Source organism: Tachypleus tridentatus, chromosome 7, assembly GCF_004210375.1.
Source record: "Tachypleus tridentatus isolate NWPU-2018 chromosome 7, ASM421037v1, whole genome shotgun sequence".
NCBI classification, from domain to species: Eukaryota; Metazoa; Arthropoda; class Merostomata; order Xiphosura; family Limulidae; genus Tachypleus; species Tachypleus tridentatus.
Genome location: NC_134831.1, coordinates 143472185 through 143498173, shown reverse-complemented (window position 1 = coordinate 143498173; position 25989 = coordinate 143472185). Strand labels below are relative to the sequence as shown.

The 25989-nt window shown below is 33.8% G+C and overlaps 1 protein-coding gene across 1 annotated transcript; it reads right to left on the bottom strand.

Annotated features, from left to right (window-relative positions):
• Positions 1 to 355: 355 nt before the first annotated feature.
• On the bottom strand, positions 356 to 25989 carry LOC143256796 (excitatory amino acid transporter 3-like). Its single transcript, XM_076514480.1, has 10 exons — positions 25826 to 25989; positions 17910 to 18108; positions 13249 to 13468; positions 12726 to 12768; positions 11414 to 11549; positions 7706 to 7832; positions 5891 to 6124; positions 3368 to 3562; positions 1180 to 1320; positions 356 to 665 (listed from the first exon to the last, which is right to left on the bottom strand). Exons 1-10 carry the CDS (start codon positions 25850 to 25852, stop codon positions 488 to 490), a joined length of 1500 nt encoding a protein of 499 aa, XP_076370595.1. The 5' UTR covers positions 25853 to 25989; the 3' UTR covers positions 356 to 487.

The window sequence follows — 25989 nt, the reverse complement described above, 5'->3', positions numbered from 1 at the left end:
TATACTGGGAAATAGAACCCCAGGATCTAATGTTGCAATTCCGTAAACTTACCGTTGTGTCACTGGGGGGACTGAGACAGCCATCTACAAAATTTTTACCACGCAAAAGGCGAATGAATAACCGTTTATCTACGAAACAAAACTAATAACATAGAATTAATTACCCAATAGAATATGGAAATGTAATAATTGTACTTTAAAAATTTGAATAAAATTCACAGAAATACACAGAAAGGCAAACACATCGTAACAGTATGATTTCAGTTACAACTCGTTAAAAATATACTTCAGTATTTACTTTTGAAATACAGTAAAGATATACATTTCTTAGACTAATGAATGTTTACAAAAAAGAGCTTCTAAATATTCACTACAATGTATTCAAAATTAAAGCGTATGAACCTGTTCTCTCGAAAACCTTTACACACGTTTTTTTACATAAAATATGACACAAATATGTAGCACTTTTACTATATATATATACAGATTATTTTAGCTCAACCTCATAAGTGCACTCGTCACCACCTTTTTCTACATCTATATTTAATGTGTTGGTCAGTAGGTCGTTTGTAATTTCGGCGTCTTTTCGATGGACACAGAGTTTTTCAACATATGCTGCAACGTAGCAGTCACCAATAACGTTGCAACTGGTCCGGAATCGGTCCCTAGAATTTAATATTTAACAGCAGAATTACTAGGACAAGCTAAAGATGGAGTATTCATTTGTCACGGGTGTATCTATCTTCTTTCCGAACATATTATTTAAGGGCAGTGTTTGATAAAATATTATTCTATGGATGATTAAGGCATAATCTTAAGGTGAAATCTCATAACATTTTTCTGAGATTCAAAATTATGTATAAACATTATTATATAGCAAGCGTTATAATAATAACCAAGAGTTTTTTAGTAGATGGACGTTGCACTTAACAGCTTTTCATACGCTATCGTTATAAAATCTGCGTCTCTAGCTGAGCATCCACATTTTACAACTCCTTCCTGCACAAATGGTTAGAATTAGCATAAGAGTGTCTTGTTTAAGTTACATTTTTGACAATAGTTCAAAATCAACATTCTGTTCAATTCTTTTCTTTTATTCTAAAAATTCCTATAATACTTTTCTAAGAATAAGCTTCCTTTGCTACTGGCAAGGTAAAGTAATAAACATGTCTAACTTACAAAAGCCACTCCATGCTAAGAACGAGAGGTACGTAAGCAGGTGACGTCACACCACATATATCCAGTGCAACCAAAAGTCCAACTGGAACAGGGGTGGTTGGGACTCCAGGATAGGCGATGCAAAATAACACAACAAACAGGCTGAAAATTGCAAGTCAAAGAAACAAGTATTATTATGAACAATAATTTCCTACTTAATACATAAAACATTTATTACTGAGCTTCCATGTATAACCATTAATTGTCAATTTTCTAATTCAGCTCATGTAATGCCTTACCTAAACAAAACGAGTACTAGAGAAATATTTGTTTACACTTCAATCTCATGCTATTGTAAGCTACATGCTTGATGTCTCAGTTTAAGTGCTTGTTATTAATGAGCATTTTCCTTTGGATTTTTTTACGAAAATTAAAATCACGAAGGTTCGTGAAATATGTAGAAACAAGATTACGATATAAATAAGCGTAATCAGTGATGAGAAAATTCAGTTCTAATAAATTAGTCAACGAAGCAGTGAATCAGTTAGTAGTGGTTTGGTTTGTTTGAAATTTCGTGCAAAGCAACACAATAAGTATAGTACTAATTAAGTTTCGAGATTCAGTAAAATATACAGTGATCAGTGCTTATAGTGAAAATGACTGCGTATAGTGAGTTAATCAATCGATAAGCAAAGAAATTATGCAAGTTTATTTGTGATTTGGCGTGAAATTTTCTAGGAGTTTCTGTTCAGAAATCGTTTCTGAAGGAAGCTCTATAACTTATGTCAAAGATCAACGTGAACGTGGCTTGTACTAAGCGTTATAGAAGAAATAAATGAGTTCTTTGTCGTTGAGTGACCTTGGCATTAGTTTTACCAAATAATCCTTAAAGGAACATCTCAGCGATAGGTTTCGTCAAACAATACATGGTAGTCAACTTGAGTTTATTTTGTTTGAATTCTGCGCAAAACTATACGGGGACTTTCTGTGGCAGTCCTGAATAAAGGGAGTAAGTACGGTGTGACGGGGATTCGAACCCGTGGCCCTCATATTTCGAGTTGAGCTCCTAAACATCAGGCGATGCCAGCCCATTAGCCTTGGAAAGCCAGAGCAGCGAGAAGTTATATTGTTGGATTGATTTTAATGACAGATGTGAAAGTTCGATATTCCACCCACCATGGGATATGCATGACTACCAGACTGGTGGAACATCCATATTGCATTACGTTACATCCACCTGGGTGGTGGCCCTCAATGGCCACAACCATACTAGATTATGTCATAGCGTTTGACATTCATACTTCTATAATTACTCTCAGATTATGATTAATTATCTCATTGACTATATTTCATGATCACTCTAGACAATGGACTAATTAATAACCTTATTAATAATTAATATTAATGTCTGTTTCTTACCTTCAGGCTCTAAAACATTTCCAGATATGACTAATTGCTAAATATCAGTCAGTAGAACATTTCAAATATGCCTCAGTATTAGAGTAAGGTGCTTGACTAATCAGTATCATGCGCTCCTTCTAATGTCTGGAAATAAATATTTATTCGCAGTAATGGAATAGTTATATTTTATTAAACGTTTACCTTCAAAAATTGTAATCAGTCTTTCCAAGTTACTCAGTCAGTCAAATAAACATAGATTGGGTAGTTTCTTTTATTTATATAAAGGTTTAACGTTCTCACTTTTCCGAAGATGAGACCTGGGGCCTGTCTACGCCCAATGGACACGATAGTTATGACTTTAAATTAATCTGATACAACTTAACAAGAACTGATTGAGATGATGCATTTTGTCACAAAAATGATTAGGTATGAAAATTTGAACAAAGTGACGAATATGTGAACTGCTGAAAATGTTTTACTGTTTTCACTATGGAATAGTCCGGCACTTCTGGGTGGTTAGGGCGGTCGATTCGCAATCTGAGCGCAGTAAGTTCGAATGCCCGTAACACCAACCATGCTCGCTTTTTCAGCCATGGGGGCGTTATAGTTTTACGGTCAGTTCCATCATTCGTTGGTGAAAGAGTAGCTCAAGAGTTAACGGTAAGTGGTCATAACTGGTTGCCTTCCCTCTGGTCTTACACTGCTAAATGAGGGACGGCTAGCGCAGATAGCCCTCGTGTAGCTTTGCGATAAATTAAAAAAAACAACAACAAGCAAACAAAACAAAATAATTATGAATATTACATACCACAATATAATCGATGTCGTAATGTCAACAGTGACTCCATTCCAGTGAGCAATAAAAAGAACTTCTACTGGAAAATCTAAACATCCGCCATCCATGTGAATTGTCATCCCGAGTGGAAGTACAAACCGGGTTATATAGCTGTGGACTTTGTTACTTTCTTCCATGTACCGAATGGAAAATGGAAGAGTTGCAGAGCTGTAACCATTTTGAGGGAAACAAAAGTTATGTATTTATATTTAAAACATTTCTTTTCATATATTTAGCTTTAGTTTTAATTTAATTTAGGAATTACAGGAACAAAATCTAATTTAGGAGTTAAGACTTAACCTCCAGAAAAATAAGAAAAAAAAGATTAATTACTTTACATTTCGACTAATACTTTCTACAGATAAAATTGTCTTATAGCAACTTGTACACAACAATCATTTATTAAACTTATGTATTTTATATCGCAGCTCCGAGGTTTAATTGTTTATGATAAAAGTAAACAGGAAATATTCATGCAACGCCACACGAACTAATAGAGGAAATATGAGAAATCCGCAAAAGAAAGCATATCAGAGTGTTGGGCTTAAAAACATGTCAAATAATTGAAGAACTATTTGTAACTAGATTCTAGAAACACGGAAGAAAAAAAGAAAGATATTATAGCCTTAGATGTAATATTTTTGAGAGTTCATAATCTTTTAGTGGAACGTCGAAATATATTAAGCTCTTGTTATAAGATAGTTTTATTGAACTGTTTTGGTTTATTCTAACTCGTGCGTGTTTGAGTGTTCTTCTTACAGCAAAGCAGCATCGGGATATCGGATGAGTTCACCGAAGGAAATCGAACCGCTGATTTTAGCGTTGCAAATTCGTAGGCTTACCGCTGTACCAGCAGGGAGCACTTACTAATCTTATATGTGTGCGGTGGTGCAGTGGGTAACTTCTTCCTAGCCCGTCATGGCCAGGTGGTTAAGGCACTTGACTCGTAGTCCGAAGGGCGCGGGTTCGAATCCCCGTCACACCAAACATGCTCGCCCTTTCGGCCGTGCGAGTGTTATAATGTTACAGTCAATCCCACTATTCGCTGGTAAAAAGAGTTGGAGATGGGTGGAGATGACTAGCTGCCTTCCCTCTAGTCTTACACTGTTAAATTAGGGACGGCTAGGACAGATAGCCACCGTGTCTCTTTGCGCGAAATTAAAAACAAAACAAGCCAAACCTTTTTCCTATAATTTAAAGGTAAACATCTGTTTCATTTCTAGTAGTATATCTGTTTGTTCTCTGCACTCCTACAGAACTGTAAGTACAGCAAAGAAACAAATTAAAACACATTTTAAGTATTTTTTAAATATTATTATTAACGTTTTTAAAGCCGTTCATTCATTCCTCTAATCTTAAGATTGTAAGTACACGTCGTAAACAGCAAGCTGTACAAATAATAAATATATAATATACATCCACTTAAGCTAAATCTTTTTATTTTTAGTCGCTTTTACATGCGCACCCAGTGGGTCGGGAGGATCCAGGGTTCATAATACTGAACTTTTTGACTAGAAGGTTTGTTTGCTAAATTACGCTCAAAGCTATACGAAAATTACATGAGCTAGTAGTTCCTAATTTTAAAATGACAAACTAAAATGTAGGACGAATTATGGAATTTAATCATCTCCCTTATGACGCAGCCACGGCCCTAAACTGTGGAACGTGTTTTTCTTTTTCTTCGCAGTAACGAAACACAAATCATGGAATCTCAGATCTAGAGTCCTACAGTTTAGTTTGTTTGAAAAATAGCGCAAAGCTACACAAGCGCAATCTGCGCTAGTCTTACCCAGTTTAGCTGGATGGAAGGCAGCCAGTCGTCACTACTCACCGCCAGCTCTCGAGCTTACACCTTTACCAACAAGCAGTGGATTGACTGTCACATTACAACGCTCCGACGGCTGAATGGGCAAACATGTTTGGTGGGAGAGGAATTCGAACCCATGACCCTCAGCCTACAAGTCAACCGCCATAACCGACTAGAATTACCAGGGGAAACAGCTAACCAATACTGCTCTTTGGCACACTTACGTTACACTAATCAAAGGTAGTAATTTCACCAGCTCTTTCATTGACCCCCAAAGTATGGGGTGTGAGCTTGTGGAAACGAATTTCAAACTACGGAACTTTAGATTTAAATATCGATAAATAATAATTAGGTCATGCTATTATAAGTATCACAGTGAAGTAACATTTACCGTGCAATAGATCTGGATCGATTTATTGGCTTACAAACTTGTTAAACTACTAAATAATCATGTTCGCATAATTTATTTACGAAGTAACTTGTTCCTCATCTGTGGCACAGCGGTATGTTTGCGAACTCACACCGTCGGAAACCGGGTTTTGATATCCGTTGTCGATACCGTTTTATTTAGAATTAAACACCCAGCCTTTTGGTTAGTTTTAAAAAGTTAAACAATGCTTATGATTACACTAGCATTCTATTTAAACAAAATTAACACACAGAGAATTAATACAGAAGGATAAACTAACCTGGACGATGTTCCTATAGCTGTGAGAAACACTGGTAAAAGGTTTATATAGAAGGGGAACGGATTTTTCTTGACAATGACCAGATAAAGAAATGGTAATATGACCAGTTGATACAACATGTATAGTCCGAGGACAGTTATAACATACCACAACAAACGATAAAAAATGTTGACAACTGATTGTGTCTTCAAGCCTTCTTCACACATCCAGAAGAACATACCCAACAACAGGGACCTTAAGTTAATGAAAATTAAGTTTATTCCACATCTGAAATTTCGGTAAAACTGCCAAAGTTAATTTTAAAATGTTTTTACACTTTGGCTGGAGTATGCCATATAACAACATTTAGAGCTTGTTCTGTTTCTTGTCAACAAAAAATATAGTCCCTTCGAAGTTGATGTTTGAAATGCTTCGTTGAATAACATTAAAACTAAACTATTTGTGCTTAAATGCTACAATAACGATATTGAAAGATAAAATTGAATTACATCTATCGTTTATTTAACATTGTGATAGTGACTAATTTAGAGAGAGTTCATAATTCATACATAAATAGTGGAATTATTCATTAGTGATATTTGGTATCAATCGGTAATACAGTAGTTTTTGCATCTTAAGGAGCGTAATATGCGACATATAGGTCAAATGTTCAGCACAGAAATCTATAAGGCTCAAATAAACCCATCCTTAATTTAGAAATACAGCACAGACGAGGACAAGAAATCATTCACCCCGCCTCCTATACAGCTATGGTATGCTGATACTACATATATCTCATTCATATACAGTATGTATGATTTATATGCTCATAGAAACCTCTAATTTTTCACATAATACCAATACTTAACATGATAAATCCGATAAGAGGTCACTTGCCATTTTGACCTTCGACGTCACATTCGTTAGCAAGCCTTCTACTGTGTAATCTAATACTTGTATCTTGCATCAAGGACAATGTGGATCGTGAGAACATATTTAGTTTTACAGTCAGATCAGATTCTGATGTTAAAATATTAAAGACGTATACAGAAGTTTCATCTTTGTTCCTGCGTCTTTCTGTACTTAACAATCATCCATGTTTTAGTTTGCCTTTCAACCGTAACAGAAGTCTACTAGTATTATAAGTTCATTTTTATTTTTGTAAATATACAGTTTGCTTTGTTCTACTTTAAATAAATTTTCATTTCAAATCATTACAATTAAATCTTCTTTGTGATCTGACGGTCAGCTATTGATTCACTTATCTTACATTTACTTTGTAAATAAATTATTTAATGTTTCTTGTCTAAGCATCGTTCCTTGCCTCATTTATTCTATCTTCAACTTCATTATTCTTTCTAGATACTAGATTTTAGAATTTCTTGCTCTGAAAATCAGATAACTCGGCTTGGTTCATCTCGAATATGGGAACATTATGTGGTTATTTCTGACCAAACAGCATGACTTGAGAGTAACTGCTTTAGCCCCATCATCATAAATGAAAAAGCGGAACCTGGTTAGTGGCTCAAACCTTGTGTATTCTGATCCACATATTGGTATGTTAACTACTTGCCACCAAGAAGTCAGCTATTAATAACAGTTATGTTCATAATTTGTAGTAAGATTCTTAATTCGTTATTTGACTGGTACAGGATATTGGCTTTAAAATTAATAAAGAGCAGTAGATAAACATGAATAGGATTGAAAGCATTAAATATGGATAAAACAACCTATATCTTACTATATAATATTTACATATGTAAGAAGTATTGGTCTAAATTTTTACTCAGTTTTCATACATTAAAAATGTATTTCAAATAAACAGAAATATCTTACCACAGAAGAAATTCTAACATTTTCATAATGATTTGATTGAATTGTTCAATGATCATCTTGAGATGAGTAACTTTTTCACCAAGTGAGATGATTGCACATGCGAATACAACAGAAAACAAGAGCAAACCTGAAAAATTAAAACGCTTTTCTTTGGATATTTGTATTAACACGTGTTACATAGTACATCCATTATGAACTGTTTATATCATTTTGTAATTTTTGAGGATCAAATTTGCTTTCATTTCGTTACCATTTTTCACAACGAAAATGCTTAAAAATGATCATATAGATAAATTTGTATATGATTTACATTTTTAGTTTGATAGTAGTCTAAATTGTTTGGTTTATCAAAAGGCAGCTCGTTTAAGCTTATAATATGAAGTATGTCTAACTTATAATACAAAAACTTGGTATCAGATAACAAAAACAAATAAACAGCTCATACGTGGAAAATCACCAGTTCAATGATACAGCTGGTTGAGCACGTTATATTAAAACAATTTAAAAATGCAGATCATAAAGTGTTACGTGTTACAATTTCCAATAGTCTAAAACTGAGTTAAATCGTAATTTGGGTTTAGAAATTAATTAAATGTCGATAAATATCACATTTATATTTGCCAACAAGATTTATAAATATAGTTTTTTTTCTTAATACAATATATTTTAATATAAAAACAATAACACAATTTATGATAATGGTTATTATAAATAATTATTTACATGCACAAGTTATATACAATATTGAGTTTTTTATCCAATCCAAGAACTTCTTTTTATCTTATCGAGGGTTAACGACGAGCGAATTAATTCTAAATTGATATAAGCACAATTCACTTCACGTGAAGCTAGCTAGTTCTCTGCTGATCACACGTGAGTTTTTCACCGCTGAAGTTATTAATGTCTTTGTAAAAGTACTAACGTTCGATGTTAATCCGCCAAAGTTAAACAATTTGTCGTGTTTGAAAAATATAAATGTTTCCCGATTAATAACCGTTTATCACAGTTATAGCTTTCAAGATTTACAATATACCAATTGTAGCAAACCAACAAAATATATACTGTATTTCTACGCGTTGTGTTGGTTATGTTTTATAAGCCTCAGGAGAGATTTTAGAAATTTCAGCTAAAACGACACAAGCATTTACCTACACACATATGTATATTGTTGATTCTTATACTTGAGAATCTTCTACAACTTTAGTAACTAGGCGGGAATTTCTGAATACACATTTAACAGCATAAGTTATATGCATTTCTAAATATATATTTAACTGAAATAAACTCGATATTAAAATAAATATATAATAGTGAATCCGTCACAAAATGTCAGTAACCGATATAAAGTTATGTTGGAGTGGAATGTCTTAGGGCCATATTTTGACAATGTTTTTATTGCATAGTTGGTGGGATGTCACCGCTAGTTTTCCAATTTGGGGAAAGTTATGTAATAACTCTTTTTAAACACAAAATATGTCTATCGTGATCATAGAGATGTATTCACTTTGGGGATTTCAAAGGTGAGTATGTCCCTTATATTTAACGACATTAGAAAACAAAGACATATGGATTAACTTAAAGTACCACGACCATCCAGAAAGAGGTCTGCAACAAAGTCTGCCATTTCATAATAGTTGGTAATCCAAGAACACAAAAGGTAGTGCTAAAATACATCCACAAGCGCCTGGAAAGGAAGGTAACAGTGTGTGGGGTCACCAATATAAGGCTTTCAGTCATGTGTTCTGATAAACACACGCATACCTCAAGCAGCTGGAGAATGAAATGACAGGTATTCATGTTATTTCACACAAAAACATACGAGTCAAGTTGGAAACAATGCCTATACATTTTCTGCAATTGTACATTTGAAATGGGCGCTGAAAAACCACCATCCTCATGAAAAAGATGAATTTTGGAAAGCATGCAACGAAGGGCAGTGTGATTTGGATTGGAAACCTTAATAGACCCTTTCGCAATGGAAACTACTCTGCAAAGGTAATTCAAGATACATGGTTGTCAAATAGAATATAACATGGAGTGGCGTTATGGACTATAATGACGTAGTGAGGCTCTGAAATCTTTGTAATATAACGTACTGAAATCTCGTATTGGAAGGCTGTCAAAAACATCAAATATCCTAAAGATTCTAAACATGTAATGGTAGAAAAAATTCATTTGTATATCTATCATACTAAAAAAGCATCCGTTTCACAATTGTTTGTTTTGAAATTCACATAAAGCTACTCGAGGACTATCTGCGCTCGCCGTTTCTAATTTAGCAGTGACAGACTAGAGTTCCCTCAACACTATTCACTAATAACTGTCAGCTTGGACTGTTCGTTATAACGCACTGCTGTTAATGAAAAATTACTCGAATTGTGCTAAATACAAAAGCTGAGTATATTTTAATCCCCAGAACGTAACTGTATTTCTCATAATTTACCAGACACTCGAAGCCATAAAAAGCTTTCCTATATTGTCTACAATAGATCGCTTTCAGAAATTCCTAGCCAAGATTTTCAACGATTTGCATATCCATGTCCAGTTCAGCAATAAGAAATGCAATATATAACACAGTCCACCTCTAGTCATAGTATAATGATGTCAAAAACAAATATGGTGATACTTACTACTATGGTACATTTTGACAAAACTATGAGAAAAAAAAAACAAGAACAAGAAAACGTCGTTACATGAATACATCGGATAAAAATCACACAGTTATAATGTATATGGCAAACAAAAAATATTTATAGTTTTCTATGACTGTTATCTCGCCTTGGCATCCGCCTATTGCTTACATTTAGCAGATAGTTATTCCTTATTTCAAGACATAGTTTTTCGACTGACTTTGATAACAGATGTCTTCGAATTGTCGATCAAGTTGTAGCCTGGGATGACAACGACACATTCAGTCAAGGGCGCAACTATATATATTACAGACTAAATCATGTCAACGTCCCTTCCTCCGAATCTCTTGGGGACTCTCATATTAGATAATAGTAGTGGTTAAAGGTTCCCATGTAATTATTCTCCACTATGCTCATTAGGATGCTGCGACTAAATCTTCGAATTTATTTAGCTCAAATATTCACTGACACATCATGTGATCAGCTCATTTGATAATGATAAACAAATGGATTGGTGTAAAATGTGCTTATGAACTCTAATAATGTAACTAACCAATACGTAATGTGTTACTATATGTAAACGTATAAGCTCTTTATTGTGAAGTACGTATTACTTTTATTGCGTAGTTTGTACTTTGAAAATGTTCCAATCTTGAATTAATATCTTTATTTAACACATCTATCTTTTGAACCATTTCAGTTCAAAATAACAAGTGCGTTTAGTTTGAAATATTCTTCTAAGTGCTTTTCTTGTACCAAGTTTAAGTAAAAGAAAGTATCAAAATGAAATTCAAAAGGCACTAATGAAAGATAAATTTTTAAATACAATAACAGTGTACCTTGGTCCATGCTAGAGTGATTTTTTTTACATATTTTAAAATGATTTATTTGTTTTAGTTTATATTCTAAAATATACCGTTTGCTTCGCTATCACTGTTTTATTCTGATAAAAATGTATCGTTAAATAGAAATTTTTGTAAAGCTATGAGAAATACAATGTATTTGTAATATTGGACAACATTATAGAAAACTGTTATTTCTTCATTATGTTACCACAACTTTCTAAAGATATCCTTACCAATGTAATTAGAACCATTGATGTAAATGATATGTCTCGTGTACATATCATCCTGCAAAACTTCATCAGTTATGTTGGAAGAATTAGCACTGTTTTCGTTTGACTTTTCAATTGACTGTTTCATCACTGTTGCCTCCTGAAAAATGTGACAAAATAAATAAGTATGAATTTATAATACAGTGAAAAATCATTTCATAGTATAATAAACATAGTAGAAGTGTCTTGAAATATCATCAGTAAATATTAAATAAAGAAAAATAATATTTTGTTTTAAAGAGTTTTCCTCGAACACTTTTCCTCAAGAAATACTGCAAAATTACCAAATCAGTTTTAACTAAAAGTATAATCTCATTTCATTTTCTAAAGTCAGGTTAATACGAAACTAATTAAATAATTACATAAAATAAACACCGACAGTTATACCACAAAATACAGTTTTAAAATATTCGTAGAAAAAAAAACATGCACAGAGCTCATAAAAAGATGTAAAACAATAGATTGAAATAACAATGATAATAAATTACTCTAAAGTCTATGAAAAGCAAACTTTACATATTATTCTGAAATAGTTGGTTTTTTAGTTAATTTTTGAATAACATCAACTGTTTAATAATGTGTCTGTTAAGATTTTTTTTTCTGTTTCAGAAACTTGGTGAGATATCTAGCCTGACTAATAACACATTTTTTACTAAACGACCACATTACTGATGGAATTCTAAAATAAAACAAGCAGTTAATAATCATGTACATAATCAAAAATACTTTTTGATGCTCTTGTTATAGTAAACACTTGTTCGTTGGATATTGAGTTATATATTTCCATTCCTATTCAAACTTAGATTTTATTGAAGTAGTTATTTGGAATAGTTTTACTTTTTAAATATATTTTTCGTTTTACTCTCTATACAAAAATTAACAGAAACACTTTTAAAAACTTTAAACAAATATAAATAATTGGGATCAATAGTAATAAAGAACAACTTTATAGAAATGTGGCTAATGCAGATGAGAAAATGTACCACCAGATCGAGAATAAATTAAGCTTAAGCTGAGTTTGATTGACGTCAGTACGAGGATAAGTCAAGCTTAGCTTATGCTTGATTGACACCAGAACGAGAGTACAACAAGCTTAAGACATGTTCGATTGACGTTAGGAGAAGGATAGATCAAACTCAAAAGATGTCAGACTGACAGAAAAATAAGAGTCAAACGCTAGACATGTTTAATTGACATCAGAACGAGGATAAATCAAGCTTAAGACATGTTTGTTTAGGATGTGTTGTATTAACACCAGCATTATGAAATAACTTACTTGCATAAATGTTGCCCTAAATATATTATCTGGTACAGCATTCCTGCAAAATAAAATACATATGTTTTATAAATAAGACGTACACGAAGATAATTGGATAATAATAAGCTTAGCCAATCAGACCCGACCTGGTATATTTCATTAATAATTTTGACATCTATGTTTACAGTTGTATGGTCAGAAGCATCAAATTTAAACTTTGAGGTGACAAATAATAACTTAAATTAAAATTGGGAATTTACAAAAACAGGATGATTAGAGTATCATGGCGTATAATGTATTCATACAAGTAAAACAAAAAATCTTTAATATAATAATAGCTTCTTCAAATCCACTAGTATGTTGTACGTGTGACACAAGGAAATACAATGTTCCAATTTTTAAAATCAAAACTGTATCAATTAAATGTTCTATTTCCTGCATTCCTAGACCTAAATTTTAACACTCTAATATTTACTGGACATTTGAGAAAACAAAACATTTAATTTGGCGCGTATAGTGAATAGTTAATTTTTTTCAATACCTGAACATATCTAGTACAAGATCCACAATTTGGCTTTTTCCAGCATATGCTTCTGTCTTTGAGTCGTAATTTCCTGTAATTTTATCTTTGAAATTCCCAGGATTTATTAGCTGTCCAGCAACAATACCAAGCGTTGTACAAAATAACTGAAGACCAATAAAAAAACCAACAGTGAAACCCACCAGTCTGAAGTTATCTCCTTTCTGCAGTGACGAAACACCTATAAAAAATTTAATTATTTTTAATATTTAATTAAATTGTTTTATTTTGCTTTAGGCTTAAAGGATTATAAGCTTCTAAATTGCTTTTAACCTTTTAACGTACTTTTACTCGTTTTATCACCTTTCACGGATGTCTATTACTGACGGATTCGAGTTCAATGTTAATTTTACTTTCTTTGTTTTTAATTTCTCTTTTATTCGTACATCTTGTTTATTGTTAGAATTACATGTAATGGCAATCCATCAGCGGTTCCATAGCATTTCTAGTCTTGATGTTTTATGTACAGGGTGTTCAAAGAGTAGTGTGGAACCATAGGCAAGTCAACAAATTTTACAGAATGCCAAACGCTGTCCTTGTAATTCAAAACAGGTTTAGAGTAACGGCAGGGTTAACTTATATTTTTCATAATCTGACAACGATAAAAACAACTGCTACAACTTTTCTTCTCGGTTTTTACTAAAATATAAGACGCCGTTACTGATATTCACAGTGTCATAAATGGTACTTTTTGAGTTTGTAATAGTCAAAATTCGAAAGTTCGGGATGATGCTATAATCCAACTAGTTTAGTTAAGAATTCAAGTTGATGATATCGAAAGTTTAAATTCACACCAGAGAATATTATAATGCTGTCTACTTGGTGAGTTATATCAAAATTCTGCTGATAACGAGTCCCTCTCGTTTATCTGTTTCATTAAATAGTCTCACATTATAACTGTTTACGAGTTTTTGGTGTTAATAAGGCAACAATGGTTAAAACTAACAGTGAAAGAACACAATTAACGTTGTCTGTAATTATTATTCGTTCTGAGTGTTTTTACTTTCTTCTTAAATGCATGAAACTACTATATTTTTATAGCCACGGAAGTCCGTTATTACTTGCTATAACAGTGTTTATCTTAGGTCTCAGTTCATGAATAAGTAAGCTTTTTAATTTGGTGGATCCGTTCATCATTGGCCTTTGCTACGATCTTAAACCAACTGAAATGAACAAGGTCACATGCTCTAAAGACATGTTCAAATGCACTTGACTTAAGGTAAAATATTAGTTTCATATTCTCTATTTCGCGTTACCAGTTTTAATCTAACCTTGTTGATAGCAAGGACATGTAAATTTATTAAGTACATATAATGACTATAAAGTCGAAATTTGATTCTTAGATCCAAAGAAAAATCGCAGCTTACAAATAATACTCAAAATTAATCTCATGAAAGAAGCTGAATTTTAAACCATGAGCTGAATTTACCTTTTCCATTTTACTCAAAACATACTTTGAATAACTGAATATAACTTTATCAGGTTGTCCTATAAATAAATCTTATTTAAAACTGTCTCCTCAAACTTAACCAACTGTTTTTCTGTAATATGTGAAATAATTTTATCATAGTTTGATTCATCAAAGTTTCTCAAATGTGCAAACTTCAAACTACAAACTTGATTTCCTAATAATTTAATGCCCATCATCGTCATGTTAACAATTTCAAAAACTATTTTTTGTCGAACGTAAAAATTAAGTAATTTCATTTGAATTATGATACTGTGAGTGGTAAAACTGGAAAATATAAACTTTAAAACTGCGGAAACCAGATAAATGCGTTTAATTTTTTTCATTAATTCAGAATATTTTAATGTAGTTTGCTTTAAAAAATTTGAGGTACTTTTTCAGCACTTCTAAATAGTTATTATTGACTTAACCCTATTCATGACCTATTATATCACAAACTGGATTTTTTTTGTGAATCTAAAAAAATAGTACAAATATTAAACATAAGTGAACTATGAACCACCTCATACGTTACCTGACTTAATAGCTACAGATGTAAACTTACATGTTTTAACTCTACCACCCTTTTATTTTTCCCAACCCCAATTTAAAGAATTGGCATATGGATTTGGTTTGTTTCGAATTTCGCGCAAAGCTACACGAGGGCTATCTGCGCTAGCCGTCTCTAATTTAGCAGCGTAAGACTAGAGAGAAGGCAGCTAGTCATCACCCCCCACCGCCAATTCTTGGGCTACTCTTTTATCATCGAATAGTGGGATTGACTGTAACTTTATAACGCCCCCACGTCTGAAAGGGCGAGCGTGTTTAGTGTGACGGGATCTGAACCTGCGATCCTCGGATTTTGAGTTGAGCGACTTAACCACCTGGCCATGCCGGGTCTGGGATATGGGAGCAGAAAGGAAGAGTCGTTGTAGTAGCTGAAGGCTGTGCCTCTTTGACAGCATAAAAGTATCTGTGTAAAGTGTTGGACACTGAGTTTGCGTAATCTGATCCATTAAGTTATTGTTTTAGTTATTTATTGATCGTTTTTAGTTTGAGGTATTCGTCGTGCTTTACATTCTCATAAAAAACAATTATCGGTAAACTGGTTTAAGTTGTTACACGCGAATAAATTAACTCAAAAAATTAAATTATTCCACTTTTCACAAATCAAATAATACAAAGAAAGCTCTGTCGGGTGAATATTTCTGTCATTGCCATAGAAGGGTTAATGAGAGGTGATATTGATCAAGACACATGTTTCGAGACGTAATGAAAGATTATATATTTTAGTATCGTAGTTCACCATCGAAATATAAATACATCTGTGTGTGTGTAACTAAAAATCACCTATTAATCTAAACCGGTCAATCACATTACAACACACAACATTGGCCGTCTTCTCACTAAGCCACAGATCCCCTCTGGTTGTCACATAAACATTGTACAAGATGGTTAACCTTTCTAAGTCAACTTCCAACGAGAATTCGCAATAACATGAAATGCACTGTTTCATACATATTTCTCTGCTTGGCCATTTTACATCTGTATGGACATCATCAGTGAGGGACTTGTTTATAATAATAAATGTAAACACTTCCCATAAGCGGTTAATGTTCGTTTCTGTCAGTTACATGGTTGATTTATATATTAACTACATATATCACTTTCTTGTTTACTGCAACTAACTAACGTGAAGTTGTAAGCTCATAACTATAATGTCTATGTACTCAAACGTGTTAAAATTAAAATAATTTTTCAGTTTAAAGTTTAGTCATGCTAAAGTATACAATATAATGCTCATCTTGATATTTCTAAATTAGATTGAATCTTTATACCACAGAAACCTCAAACAAAAATGTATGGTTCATGCAAAGCTAACTAAATTGTTTTAAGTTGGGGTTTCTTCACTCGTTTTTTTTTCTTAATTATCGAACTTTCTTTTTAAGACGACAACACTAAACGATGTTAATAGATTAGTTCCGGTAATTTCAGGCAAATGTTAACATATAGTTTCGACTGTTTATTAGGATTGTCCTCCAAAAAAAATGACTTTGGGCCCTAAAACCCAGTGTGTAATAAAGTACTAAGAAAGGAAATAATGGATGATGCTTTCGGTAGTGCCAGTGCAACCCTACCTTTTAGCAAGTTAATATGAAGATTTTTACAAAGTGTTTGTCGATAGGGATTGTAAATTCTTGACACTGTATCCACTATCCTCAAAGATGTGTTAAGAGACTCATCTTTAAGTCATCAGACTCTTGCAAGTACCATCTTGATATTTGAACAGTGTATGTAAAAAAAAAAAAAACGTTATATGTAAAAAGTATTTATGGACACTTTCGAGATCATATCACTGATGCAGCATGATGAGGCATTAGGTCTGATAACACTCACGACTAAGGTTCCAATAACAGCATAACATCAACACTGCAGTTTTGAATATTTCATATCTGAACGTGTTCTTTTATATCACTTACATGCTTGCTGTACCTTACTAAACGTGTGCTTTTTTGCGAATTACAATAATTATAAGGTGATTTTAAATATGTATTTCTACTTCGCATTCTCTTAAATTCAATCAGATAAACAGATGCGTTTCTCTAGTTAGTCATACTATCACGTGTGTTACAGTAAGTTCATAGCATGGCCAAAACCAGCCCTTATGGAGTAATATGTTACATCTAAACGTTAAAAAAACAACAAAACAAACTCCTCTTTTACGTGGATGTTGCTGTACAACTCTGTATGTGTTATACACACACTCTGATGTATTGAAATACAGCCTCAGCTAATGAGTAATTTTTTATTAATTAACCTAAAACAGTGAACTAAAATGTACTTGCGTTCATAATTCTTAAAATTCGGCCCAGAGTAAAAACTTTAGATGCATAATATACCTAAGAGCTAATAAAACCGGTTTTCGATAAAATAAGGGACACGGTTTCAAAATCATTGGTCTCACAGATTACAAATATTACTGCCTAAGAACAAACATGGCTTCGAGTAGCAAAAAAGATGACAACCAAAGATTGATAGATTATTAATTGTTATTAGGTATTTATCTTTTCTTCAAAAACGACGGTTTTATAGTTGGATATCTAGTATAAAAGAAGCTTATTTTTTTGTCATAATCGTGTCAACAGACGGTATTAATTGAGTTAATAATACCTACCCAATACGATGCTGGAGCACAAAAGCGGAACAACCAATAAGATGATAGCTCGGAAAACTAGTCGGCCTGGGAAACCAATCAGTTGAATTTTTCGTTGATCCAGGTTTAAGTGACGTAGGGATAGTCCTGTACAGAACCCAAGTATGGTTGCTGAAATAATGAACAGCGACAAACGGTGGGTACTCAAACAGTTCTTTATCTACAAAAAAAATAGAACAATGGAATACTTGCTTGTATGTTTTGTTTATGTAAACAATTGCAAAGTTCTCTGTGATGGTTTTCACCCAATCAAAATACCTAAGTTGATGTTACACTTTGAAAAGAAACAACAATTCACTCCATTCTTGTTATCTTCACGAAAATAAATGCTTAACTTAAGATTTTTACTTTCAAGAATAACGAAGCAACAGTTCGTCAATCTCAAAATTAACTAAAGTGACTATTAGAGTATTTTCTGAATATAGTTGAAGAGAATTATTTATGTTCTGTCAAAGTGGATTTAGGCAGTACTTAACATATGAAAAAAGGCTTCCAGGCCCAGAAAATTAAACTATAAGTGATCGTTATTACAATATAGGACACTTGGAAAAGCGCTCGGAATAAAGATAAACAAACCGAGACAAAGCCAAAACACTAGCACTCTACAATGATAAAACTTTACAAAAATAAGATTCACCGATCAAATCGATGGCGAATTAAAATTCAACACAGAATTTAACGAACAGTCACAACCCAAATTTAATAAATCGTAGTTTTATGCGGAAATGCCAGTGATTATATATTAACTTCAGTTGAGGTATACGTAATAAAGATCTGGCATAACTTAACATTCTTTTTTGTTGTTCAATGTATATTCTCTCCTTTTCAGTTATTAAGTAATTATTTGTCTGATAATTTGTTTTTGGAGATTCTTTATTTCCTTGTCATTTATACCAATGTTTAGAAATATGTTTATGTTGTTTAATAGATTTTAAAATTATAAAATTACTTTTCTTAATATTTAAATATATATGTTTGTTGATAACCAATCTGCCAGCAATTAAAAATTCTATTTCATTTTCAAAATTACCTAATAAATGTATTTATACCATCTGTATAGGCCTACGTTTGGAAACCTGAAATTACGCCACATGTAGAGTTTAGTATAGTAGCGTATTGTTTTAGACTAAGATAATAAAACAGCCTTCTTGTCTTATCTTCTATGCCGTGAAAATTAATCTCGCTACTTAACATAACACCTTAGACATATCTACTTCTACAGCAGAAATGGTACCTAAAGTACACAGTACGACCAATCAATTTGGAGACACTTTGCCACTCTCATTGTCTCACACATTACAATATTCTAGTAGTATGTGGACAGTTTTCGACAAAAGAGTTTCCATGCACCAGAACAACTAGAATCCAAGACTGTTCTCACCACTAAGAATAAACTACCAGATATTGACATTATAGGTCAGATTTTAGTTAAAACAGCATAGTACATAAACACATTGTCAGTAACATTGTGAAAATTATGTATGCACACTCGTATGATTTGTGACGTCATGCTCCACTTGGCTATCATTGACTGCGGCTGATCACGTCACATTACTTGGCCTTAATATCTGTGCTGCAGGGAACTTCGTGTCAGATTTTAGTTAAAACAGCACAGATGTAGTACATAAACACTTCGTCAATAACATTGTGAAAATTATGTATACACAAATTACACGCACACACACACATGTATATGAAATTTATGAAAAGGTGGTCACGTCTTTAGATTTTCTATCTTGCTTACTTTTTATTTAAATTATTATATGGCAAAAGTCTCCATACGTGTCTACTTATAACTGGCAAACCGCTGGACTCTTCAAACCTTTAGAACCCATAGGGGAGGGACATAAAGGGATCGATATTTGATCTTCCCTAAAGCTTCTGTCTTTCCTGTACATTGTATCTGCTTATCACATGAAAAATCTTGAACTGCTTGTCCCTAAACTTGGTATGTATCCTTAACCTACCCGCGGAGTAACATGAGAGGTCGCCTTAGGTTCTGACCTCCCTGTGTCACCCCGAGGGTCCCTATGTCTCCCCTTGCGTTGAGTGGGCACATCATCCCACTCAAATGAAGTGCTTAAAACACTTTGTCTACATTCTGTACTGCAATAATGAGTTCAAACGTACAATTAAATAAACCCTTTTTTATAATTATACATAATACTTAAATTTATAATGCGATATCCAATGTGCTTCCATAACACTGGACAGGCCCACCATGGCCAGGTGAGATAAGACGTGTGGGCGTTATAATGTTACGGTCAATCCAACTATTCGTTGGTAAAAGAGTAGCCCTAGAGTTGGCGGTGGGTGGTGATGACTAGCTCCCTTCCCTCTAGTCTTACATTGCTAAATTAGTAACGGCTAGCGCAGATAGCCCTCGTGTAGCTTTGCGCGAAATTCAAAAACAAAAACAAGTAACACTGGACAACACAAAATTTTTCTTCTGGAGAAAACTCAAGTTTTACGGATTAATTTGATGGTGCTGATTTAAAAAAATATAGTCAAAAGTTGTCAACCCCTCTAGATTTTGAGTTTTTATACTATCTCAATATTTTATCTTTATCATGTAATAAACTTAGTATAATATATTTATGCTGTGAAATTGATTTTACTTGGAGATTTTAATGGGTAAAAACATACTCTTTTGATAACTTCAAATATCGGCTGTATTGCAACGGTTAAAAATTTCAAATATATTTTTATGCAATTTGTTTTCGATATAACTGTAGCGATTTGCACTACTTTTGTTTCATTTATACACTCACTTGCTCCGCTCGAGAATCAAAAAACCCTCATGTACTTAATTTGCAAGAACATTCGAGAAATTTCTCGAATAAACATAAAAGAGACGGAGTTAGATGCCTCTCCCTCTTAGCTGCATTCACTCACTCAGTTCTTTACGTCGTCTCACTTTGCACAGAGTCAAAGCAAAGTCCGAAGTTTTCTTCACATCATATTCGCGATGTAATCAATTCTGCAAAACTTTGTTTTTTTAGAATGCTTTTAAACTCTAGGTTTGTAAACATAGATTTTTTTGTGTTTTTTTTTTGTAAATCTTTTGAAATGCTGACTACCTCCAGTTGATGTAAAAAAATTATCCAAATAGTTCCTGTTACACTTGTAGAAAATGTATTACATTTTCATGAAGGAAAAACATCACGCAAAAGGTAAAGGTATTTTACTACAACCATTTTTGTTGTAAAACTGATGACCATCTGATTTTACACAGTGGCTGAATAAGAAGAGAGCAAGTATGCCATTTGCAGCTCCCATGATATGGTGTGTGCTCAAAGATCATCTAACTGGCTGTTATTTTTGTATGACTAATGTTTCAGAATATTTAGACAAAACTAAATAGTATATTAAATATCCAAATATTACACCTGTAATGAAACCAGTACATCATGAGGATATTTGGATATTTAATATACTGTTTAGTTTTGTCTAAATATCCTGAAACATTAGTCATACAAAAATAACAGCCAGTTAGATGATTGAATTGAATTGAGAAACAGAAGAGCGATTCTGTGAAGAATGCAATGAATCATTTTCATTCCCTTCATCTATTAATTCTATTCCTATGACACCTCCACATAAACTGCTTCATCTGATCACACAAGATGAACTAAATGATCTGATTCATGACTTGTCTCTATCAAAGTAACGTGGAGAATTTCTTGGCTCTTGTTTATAGATATGGAATTTATTAACTCCATAAATAAAAGTTTCAATTTATCGAAGTCATCATCAATGTCTTGTTTTTTACCACAGCATGCAAGATACTTTTTGTTTGTGTAAGAATGAAAGAATTGGATACTGAACATCATTCTCAAGAATGAAAAACATTTTTTTATTGAGTCGTCTAAAGTTAGTGTGAAAGTTGTATTTTTGCACAATGAAAACACTAAATCACTAATTCTTGTTGCTCACACTGTGAACATGAAATTTATTAAAGTGTGCAGATTACACTTGAGGCTATCAAATATGATCACCATAGGTAGAACGTATGTGATGATCTAAGAGTTATTGCACTACTGCTAGGCCTACAAAGTGGATATGCCAAACATTGTTGCTTTCTGTGTCTTTGGGACAGCCTATATGAAAAAGTTATTTCTAAAAGAAGGAGTGGCCAATGACAGAGAATTAAATACTATGGAACAAAATATCGAGTATCAGCCTCTAGTAAATCCTCGAAATATATTTTTATTCCCACTTTATATTAAACTGGAATTCGTGAACACTTGTGTCTAATGAACGAACAATAATGGTAATAGCTTCAGATATCTGTCTGCCAAGTTTCCAAAAATCAGTGCATCAAAATTAAAAGAAAGTATCTTAGTTGTGCTGCAGATTTGGGAAAGGATGAATGTGTGATTATTTCGAAATATTATTGTTGTTTTGAAAAGTTGCTATTGAACCTGGCTCTGGAAATTCAATTATATCGTCGAGGTATTCATCATTGACATCTGCTGTCGCAACACTAAACGTGAACGGCTGTCTCACCCTTGCTGGATATGACTCTCTGATGCAGAAGTATCCGTCGAGAGACTTTGCAAGCTCATCTACGTACATGGCAATTGCTTGTTTCAGTACTCCGGGTACAGAAATGTCTCCGATTTCAGACACATCTTCGATCTTACTTACACAGTCGTCCAGCAGGGGAAAGTTTGCGAAGTTATCAATCTCTGTTCGTCGTTTTCATAACGATAGCTTTTTTTGAAAAGCCTTCAGGTTTTCTTCCGCTTCGATGATGTTGACTCCACCGCCCTGCATCTGTTGATTGAGATGATTGAGAGCATTGAAGATATCGGCCATGTACGCCAAATTGAGAATGAACTCAGATTTTTCGAAGCAATCTGCATGACAATGTTGGTGCTCTCGCAAAAACAGGGCTAATTCCACACGCATGGCAAAAACACGATTCAGCACCTTTCCCCCGGGACAACCACCGAACGTTAAAATAGTACAGAAGTACCTCGAATTCAGAGCCCATTTCATTACACAGCTCTTTGAAGATGCGGTGCTTCAGGGCACTATTTCGCACAAAGTTCACACATTCCACTACAATTTTAATACTTCTGCCAGTTTTGAAGACAAGGTTTTTTGTTGCCAACGCATGCCTGTGCAGAACACAGTGCATTACAATGATGTGTGGTGCATCGGCTTTCACCAGCGCACCAAAACTAGAGTTTCGTCCCAGCATGACTGAAGCTCTTTCTGAACAAACTGAAGAAACCATATCCCACGAAAGATCGTTGTCTCTGAAGAAGTCATCCACAAGTTTCTTCACGCCGGCTGTCTTAGTTGTTGTTGTAAGAGACTTACAAAATAAAAAATCTTCTTTTATCTCTTCGTTCTTCACGTAGCGCACGAATGCAACAAGCTGGCTTAGATTGGAAACGTCGGTGGTCTCGTCGAGATGAAGGCTGAATTTTGCTGGGTTTGAAATCAGATCTGCAACTACTTGAGCCAAGATGTCATCATTCATGTCATCAATTCTGCTGCTGATGGTGTCATTTGAAAGAGGAATTTGGGATAACTTATTTTCAGCAGCTTTTTCCAGCATGATATTCGCCATCTTCAACGCAGGTGGTCTTACGAGTGCTTTACCAATGGTATGTGGTTTGTCCTGCTTTGCGATCAAGTACGCAACTTCGTACGATGCTGTGAGGATCGGATTGTTGATGGCAAAGCCGAGAACAGACAAAGTAGCCTTTTTATCGAACCTGGCTCTCTTTACCTTGAATTAAGCAAGCGGTGTGTTTTTGTATTTCCAATCTCCATGCAGCTTTAGGGAGTGTTCTCTTAGTTTTGCCGGTGCTAGACTATAATTGCTCAAGATGGCATTGCAAATCATGCATTGAAGACGCTGACAACCATTATGTTTCGTTATACACGTGAATCCATATTGTACGTATTTGTCCGACCACTTTCTGTTTTTGCTCGACATAGTTAGTATGAAGGGATTGAAAGATTAGGAAAAATCACAAATGATGCACGATTACTACAGTCACAAGTCGACTGCTATGCGCACGAAGTTCCCTGCAGCACAGATATTAAGGCAAGTGATGTGACGTGTTCAGCCGCAGCCAATGATGGCCAAGTGGAGCATGACGTCACGAATCATACGAGTGGGGTAAACGGAACAGACACACACACAGTGTGTGTGCCTTGACCTCCACCGAACTCCTGAGACTGACTCACTGAACCCCTGGGGTTTGATTGAACCCAGATTAAGAACCACTGCTTTATAATAATTTAAAAATATGCTCTTGTATAAGGATGATTAGAAAATCAGTGACGTGGATTACCTAATTCATTTATAAACGTATCACCACAAGGCCATGAACAATCAGGAAGTTCACAGGATAGAATTTAATTCACTTACTAATATAAGTTGTCTTGTATAATCACTGTTTTTGTTCTTAATTTTTATTTTTTGTCCATTAAAGACAGTTGCTTTTCATAGGAATTTTAGTTATTTAACTGTGATTACTAAGTCTTCCATCTCATTTAGAATTTCCCAACTTGTCCAGTGATCGTACTTATTATTATTTTGTTTTTGTTTTTTTTTTTAATTTCGAGCAAATCTACATGAACTGTTTGTTAACTTGCTAAAACTTTTACTGCCAAGTGAATTCAAAGAAAATTTTAAAACTGAAGATATGAAGCAATACAAGAAGGTGTATTGTTATTAATAACAATTTGTTTGTTTTGTTTGTTTTGGAATTTCGCACAAAGCTATTCGAGGGCTATCTGTGCTAGCCGTCCCTAATTTAGCAGTGTAAGACTAGAGGGAAGGCAGCTAGTCATCACCACCCACCGCCAACTCTTGGCTAAAAAGTCATTGTTTAAAAACCTGACTTTATAAAATACTTGTGACAAGTTAGTAAAGTCCCTACAGTTTATTCTTAGTCTCGGCATGAAGGCTCGTAAACAGTTGTTAGTTGTTGTTTTTTTCAAATACAAACATATAGTTCATACCTCTGTTATCTCTTAACCAATTTGAGATCTAATTACGCTTTTAGACCCTTCAATCCATGCGTCCGACCAGCTCAATGTCTCTAAGTTTGATTTACATTAGTCCTCCCTAAATGAATTTAAATTTCAGGGTGGACTCTTAGAGATCCTGGTGAGTAATCAAAACATGAATTGAGTATACGCGCATCCCAAGAAAACACACATCGGGCTATCTGCTGTGTCTACTGAGAGAAATCGAACCTCTGATTTTACCGTTGTAAATCCATAGACTTACCGCTGCCCCAGCGGAAGACACAAAAAACGTGGTCTCATAAATAAATTTACTCTAGTTCTGCTTAAAGAAATTTCAAGGGCAGCGGCTATTGATAATCTCCTTACGTTTTTATTTTTAACAGAAAAACCTCAAGGACTGGAGGGATAAGAAAGAAATAGAGGTTTGAAAATCTTTTAGATAAAAAGACAACCTCCTTATCTGATGTCTGAAAACATTTGTAAAGCAAAGCATAGATACAATTTTAGTTTAGTTTTTTCTTGCTTTCAATATAAAAACTGCGCAAAGAAAGCACTTTAATCAGTGAAGTACTTAAACAAGAAAATGTTAGTAACATAGATAATAAATTACAGACAAGAAGTCAAACTTGTAACAGACCGTTGGTAAAACTTGTGTATCTAGATACACATCGTATCGACTACCGTAATGAGAAACGAACCCTAAAAAAAACGGATTTATATACGTAGCAGTCACCTCATTATTTTACGTCGCTGAATATTTGTAATATTTTCAAAAAATACTTTTACATGTAATGAACGTTTGGAAATTGATCTAGGCGATATTAATAGAATATAAAATGGAATATTTACAAAAATTAATGAATAAATCATACACTCACCTTAGAGGTTTTACTATGGCAACCCATCCTCGTTGATACGTCTTACACTGCACGCTTTAAAATTCTATCATCCCACAGATGAAACAGCTTCAATATTCTTCTGCGCTTAACAAGTATTTTGCCATAATATTCTCACGTGCTATTGATGACTGGATAAAATACAA

What these genes read in the sequence shown, in the direction of transcription:
- LOC143256796 (XM_076514480.1), bottom strand. Translation starts at nt 25,852, where the DNA reads ATGGGTTGCCATAGTAAAACCTCTAAG. An exon ending in ACGACATCGATTATATTGTG is followed by an intron (nt 1,321 to 3,367) that starts GTATGTAATATT and finishes TGCAATTTTCAG; the next exon opens with CCTGTTTGTTGTGTTATTTT. An exon ending in CTTAGCATGGAGTGGCTTTT is followed by an intron (nt 666 to 1,179) that starts GTAAGTTAGACA and finishes ATTAAATTCTAG; the next exon opens with GGACCGATTCCGGACCAGTT.